The sequence below is a fragment of the Rhea americana genome, unplaced genomic scaffold, assembly GCF_003343005.1.
Source record: "Rhea americana isolate MKP2758 unplaced genomic scaffold, rheAme1 scaffold_93, whole genome shotgun sequence".
In the NCBI taxonomy this organism is placed as follows: domain Eukaryota; kingdom Metazoa; phylum Chordata; class Aves; order Rheiformes; family Rheidae; genus Rhea; species Rhea americana.
In genome coordinates, this window is record NW_028187122.1 from 3,094,645 (window position 1) to 3,100,644 (window position 6,000).

Here is a 6,000-nt window from a genome sequence, read left to right on the forward strand (position 1 = left end):
AGAAATTACTGGCAGGGTTTTTGGGTCCCAAATTTCAATTTTGGATTTAGGCAGAATTTAGATACCTGAATTCTAGTTGAAGTGCTTAAATCTTTATCTGGATGTAGTCTTAAATACTTCCTGTGAAGCACTGGGCCTCCTCAGTTCCCAAGCATGCATCAAGAAAATCTGAATTTGGTGAGTGTTTAGAGATCAAAATATTCTAAGGTGATGCCTAAGTACTCATACTTATTTGGAGTATGGCAAAAGACACCGAACAGGGATGGAAGGAAAGCGGGTCCTTGTGCACAAAAATCTCCAGAACACCACAAAGTCCTGCTTTTGTATCATTTGTATATAAACTGTAATTCTTCATCAATTTAATGGATATCTGTAATACTCATTTAATGCTGGCTTAAACATAGACTGGAAAAGTTCTCCAGAAAGTGTTTAATTACTTGTGTAGGTGTGGGGAAAGTGTTATAATTCTTAAACTGTATCTGAGTGATTATGTTCTTTATTACTTCCTAAGCCAAAGAGTTATTTTTAAATTGAATTAAAAATTGCTATTTATGCAGTTATTCAGTGGATAATCTCCAAAACAGGATTTCTGTAGCTATCTTGGGTCAGAAGAACATGATGAATCAGCAGGCAAACCACACCAGTTTAAATTCAATTAATTCTCTTTAGATATTTATTCACTCACTAAGATGTGGTTTGCATTCTTCCCTAATAATTCACTCCTGAATTTTGCTCACTCATAAATGTAAAAAAATCCACATTTGATTTAATTAATTTATTTAGAGTCAGAAGAGTAGAACATTAAAGGAAAAAAAACAGTAACAAGATACGTTTAAAGTAGGTTACCATTCACTCAGGGACAATTATCCTGCCAAAGTCTCTGCACCTGCTACTTTTCTCCAGAGCTACTCCCCATATGATGAATGGAGAGTACAGTGAAGGTAATATTGACTGTCCAGGTATTAAGTTGCCTATTCAATCCTTACAAAATTGGGAAAGGGAGAAATATGCTCRCCTCTCATTTGCATCCAGTTTTAGTTTTGATCTACCCACCTGCAGGCAGATAGCTTTTTCCAAAGGGGAGCTTGCATAAGATAGATACCTCAAAGATAACAAGTTCATCTCAGCTCACTCTAGTGAAGATCTGTGAAAGTTTTCATGTTGTGGAATAAAAGGAAAGGGATGATGTGAAAAAAGTGCAGTCATCCGTATCTTGATATCATCATGAGTGCTACCTTATGGTTTCCACAAAATGTAGTCCTTTGTAGAYAACAACATGACCTTTTCTTTCCAGAAAAGTCACTACTGTGGCTCTATAAAAGACATACTTCAGACTAGATTCTTTCTTAGTGCACCTTGTACGAAGTTAGACATTCCTGTATTAGCATGTTAACACATACTTTGCAGTCTCACAACAACTTAGGAGTAGAAGCAGTTTACCATGTACTGGTGGTTCCGTTCAGATACTTTAAGAAAAAAGATAGATTTTGTTTTACATTGCAAATCCTTGTCTCCAAGGACACTGTTCTCAAATTAAGCCAGCCCTTAGACATTTGTATTTATCTGATAAATTAAAATGCCAATTCAAAAACATGATTTTGTATATSAGCATGCTATTCAGGAACCTGTGCTTAGCAACAGGGTAGAGAAAAAGGAAAATTTAATTTTGATGCTTTACCCTTTATTCAGCTCTTTCATGTCCTACTAAAAAATTACCTGTTTCTGAAGTGACTAYTCTACTGCCTTAAAAGAAAATGTTAGTCTTCCATTCACCATGCTGTAGGCCTCTGTATTAACTTCCTGTCTATTGTTAGGGAAGTATTTAGTCACCATATTCARGACCATGCTGCTGTCTCTGGTTAATGCAGAGGGGAAAGGATGGGGGGGAAGCTTCATTTGAGAAGTTTCTGGGAAATTTCCAGTAGCAACACGTTCCTTTGAATGGGTCACCCAGAACGTGTCTGACTAGGAAAAGATGAGGGAGTGAGAGGGTGACAGAATCAGCTTACAGCAACCAAGAAAAGCCCATTGCAATGCAGGAAAATGCTTTTGAGGGCAGGTGAGCCAGTCCATTYGTAGGCTCCGTGCTAATCTGCATTCTTCAGAGTCTTCCAATTGCTAGAGAAATTCAGTTAAAAATATATCCACCACTGAGGGCTATAAAGCAAAGTATCTCTAAGCACAGAAGGCCTGCCAGCACTCTAGGGCTATCAGTGGCATGAGCTGAGTACATTTTAATGWACAAGGGAAAAAAATCCCTTGAATTTACTCAGTTTATCCAGTCCAGAAGGGCCTAAAGCCTTTTTTTTTTAACCAGCTACACTTGTTTGTCTAATAAAAGATATTACCTCCTTTTATAAACCTTGCCTAATGGTTTGTTTGAAAATGTTTTTTAAATTAATTCAATAGTGACATTCTTGCAGCTATCTACCTTGGACTGATTCTCATTTCTGATCYAGGAATAACCTAGAGATTTAATAATGAAAATTAAAAATATCAAACTTTGCTGTCTTCACTGGATGACAACAAAGGCCTCCTAAACTATCCTAAAGAGCCAAGTGACAGTTCAATTCACAGTTATTCTTGAAAAAYGTTCAGTTTTATCCTATCTTAACTCTTCTTCCTAAGCAAACAGCTCCCATGTGACTCCAGAAACATTTAACAATTGTACTACAGGGTTTAAGTACAACAAAATGACATCCAGGGCCAAACTGAAAGATGGTGAATTTCATTCATTTCCTCCCTGCTTCTGGGTTTCGTGGTTCATCTTGTGTTTATATTCTTTGTGCTGGGATTAGAAGGGCTGTATCATCAGAGAACTTTCTCTGACAGATAATATAAAATTTACAAGTGTTTCTGTCAAACCCATGGATTCTTTCATGAAAACAGTTTGAACTTCTAATGACTATGTACATCATGATTTACAAGCTATTGTACCAAACATAATACTATATCTGGAGGTTCTCATTTATTCAGAGATGTGTCTTCTGCACTGTTAAATGAAAACTTTCCTAACTACATAAATGTAAGAACAATTCTAGGTAAACTAGAGCCACTAAACCAATGTTATATTGGTTATATTTCATCATACACATTTAATTTTCATCCTTTCTCTGGTATGTATATTTCATATATCTTCAGTATTCGAAGAATAGTTAACATCTCAAGTTATTCTTTGGCCCGATGAACCACTGTTACAACAGTGTAAGATTATGTATTTTTAAATAGAGTTACAAATTATGGAGTTTTAAAATTCTTTATTGCCAAGTGATAGAGGCATTTTGCTAATGAAATACTGGCTGGTCTCCCTGATAATGGGAGAAAAATTAAGATGTTCTATGTGTACATATCCTTCATATGGTTAATCCATGATGGACTTGGTAATGGAGATTAAAGCACCAGGATTTGCCAAATTTTGATTTCAGGTAGGGAGTAGACAACATCATTACGAGTTATGAAGAGATCATATTGAATAAACATTTAGTAACAGAAGTAGAAGACAAAAGACAAAAGAAGAGTAATTCTGGTTTAAACAAGTATTTGTAACTAAAAATCAGTCATTCATAACAGGTTATGTTCTGTTGTACCTACAACACCTGCATTGCTATATCCYTTGTTCCTAATTCTTTGAGGAGGTAGGGGAAAAGAGAAAGAATGGAAAGAAGGARGAAAGTGCAAGATGAGATCATCATTGTGACTAGTACAATTAAAATCTCTGTTTGGCATACAGCAGTGGCCTCAAATTTTAAGCTAAGGAATGGAAAAGAGGAAAATAAACTATTACAGTGCTGCTGGATGAATCAATCATCCCTCCCCATGTGGATAAGAACGCTGAATTATGTTCACCTATCTTACAAAAGTTATCAGAAATGGAGAGTTCAGACACGGACATCAGKAACGATCAAAGAATGGAACCACTTCTGTGTGGGGAGAGTGAAAAAATGAAATAAATTAGCTTAAAATAGGTAGATTAGAAAAATAATAATGTTAGGAAGTTAAAACAGGCTACTCATCGTCTCACACAACACTGGAACTAAATTAAAAGGTGGCAAACTTTAAGGCAACAAGAGAAAATACTTTCATAMACACTCTAGGTCCGTATGTGGATTTTATTGCTACAAGATGCTTAGCAGCATTCAGGCAATTGCTGACCACAGTAGAATTCACTAAATAGAGAGCATCGGAGCAGGGAATATTTATAAAGAACTTCAAGTTTTGGAATGAATATAAATTGTGATGCTCCTTGGCATGAAACAACCTCTGGGTTTGTGGGAAACTCTTTTGAAGGACTGGTTCTTTGTAGAGATCTAAYGCAGAGTTCTTTCAAAAAAGCTTCTGAAGCAGGCAATACAGGCGACTGTTAGAGAGGATATTGGACTAGATAAACCACTTGTACAGTCTAATTAGGAGGTTCTTCAATTTCTACTAATTGTATTGAGTTGTAATGCCAACAGTCTCCCTCTGGTTACTAAAATACCCAGTATGGGATGGATGCCATGAAAGAGGAAAAATACTTTCTGCAAATTATTTTATGGTTGGACCACCACAGAATAAAGGAACCTGTTGACCTTCCTCTGCAGAGGAGAGCTGAGATGTGGGCACAAAGTGAGATCTTAGGCCTTGCTTTAACATCAGGAATGAATCCCCCGTATGCAATTCTGCAGTTTGTATGCACCTCCCTATTCCTTTGGTGCCCACATCTTATGGAAGAAGCTAAATGTCTGCAAGGATAGCATGGGGAGGGGGAGTTAGATGACTGAAGAAATATGAAAAAATGCAAATATTTCAGAGTAATTTCTCCTTCAATTTATTGATCCAATTTGTCAAAAATGGGTTCTGTCAGCGTAAGTGAAAGTATTCTAAGACTTTATTAGAAAAATGATAAAATACCTAGTAAGCTATAATTCCTGTGTCTTCTCAGAGCCTGTAAAACTCCACTGAATTCAGGGGGTTATGCTGTCACCAAGTTGAGAAAAAMCAGCTCAAATCAGCCCAGGGTATAAAGCGGTTTAAGGCATATGTTATACCAGCTTGAAGGTGTAAACCAGTTGCAAATGCTCCGCTCTCCGCGACCAGCCACAGGAAAGGCACACAGTGTGGCTGCAGCTTTGCTCTCCGACACTTCCCCAGCGCCGCACGGACAGCCGCGAAGCCGAGCAGCGGCCGGGCCGGCACCCGCTGCGGCGGCTCGGCCGCTCCGTGCGGGGGAAGCGGCGAGCAGCGGAGACCCCTGGCGGAGCAGCGCGCAACGCCGCGGCGGCATCCCGGCCGGGCCGGTGCGGCTGCCCGCGGAGAGGCGGCGGTGCGGCGCGGCCACTCACCTGTCAATACTTATCACGCAGAGGGTCATGATGGAGGCCGTGCAGCACATGACGTCCATGGCGATGAAGACGTTGCAGAAGAGGCGCCCGAAGATCCACTCGCCGCCGATGAGGTCGGTGACGCTGACGAAGGGCATCACGGCCAGGGCCACCGAGAGGTCGGCCAGGGCCAGCGAGACGATGAGATAGTTGGAGGGCTGCCGCAGCTTCTTCACGAAGCACACCGAGATGACCACCAGGCAGTTGCCGGCGATGGTCAGCAGGGTGATGAGAGACAGGACGGCGCCGATGACAACTTTTTCGACGTTGCCGTAGCTGAGGATCTGCTCGCCGCACTGCGAGTCGTTGTGCGAGAGGGGGCTCGCCGTGGGCAGCGCCGACGGGGCGCCCGCCGGGGCGAGCTTCACCAGGCGCGGCGGCCAGGAGCCGCCGATCATCCTCCAGCTGCCCAGCGCCCGCGGGTCCTCCAGCGCGAAGGGCCGGAGGTTACCGTAGAGGTGGCTGCTGTTGGCGGCGACGACCATGGTGCCGTGAGCTGCCCATGAAGCCCGCCGGCTCTCCCCGCTGCCCGGGGCGCTCGGGCTCCTCCTCGGGCGCTCGGCGCCGCCCGCCCCCTCGCCGCCGGCGGAGCGGCCCGCCGCGGCGCTGCCTTCAGCTTCCCCCGGGCGAGCGGCCGGGC

At 42.1% G+C, this 6,000-nt stretch overlaps 1 protein-coding gene across 2 annotated transcripts in view; it reads right to left on the reverse strand.

The window, feature by feature from the left end:
• The window catches only part of HTR7 (5-hydroxytryptamine receptor 7), a 34,750-nt gene extending 28,824 nt beyond the window's left edge, over positions 1-5,926 (reverse strand). For both annotated transcript variants that reach the window (XM_085324762.1, XM_085324763.1), the window contains exon 1: positions 5,322-5,926. In XM_085324762.1, coding sequence (XP_085180888.1) covers positions 5,322-5,845 — 524 coding nt within the window. In that variant the 5' untranslated portion in view covers positions 5,846-5,926. The remainder of the gene's footprint in view (positions 1-5,321) is intronic.
• Between the last annotated feature and the right edge of the window lie 74 nt (positions 5,927-6,000).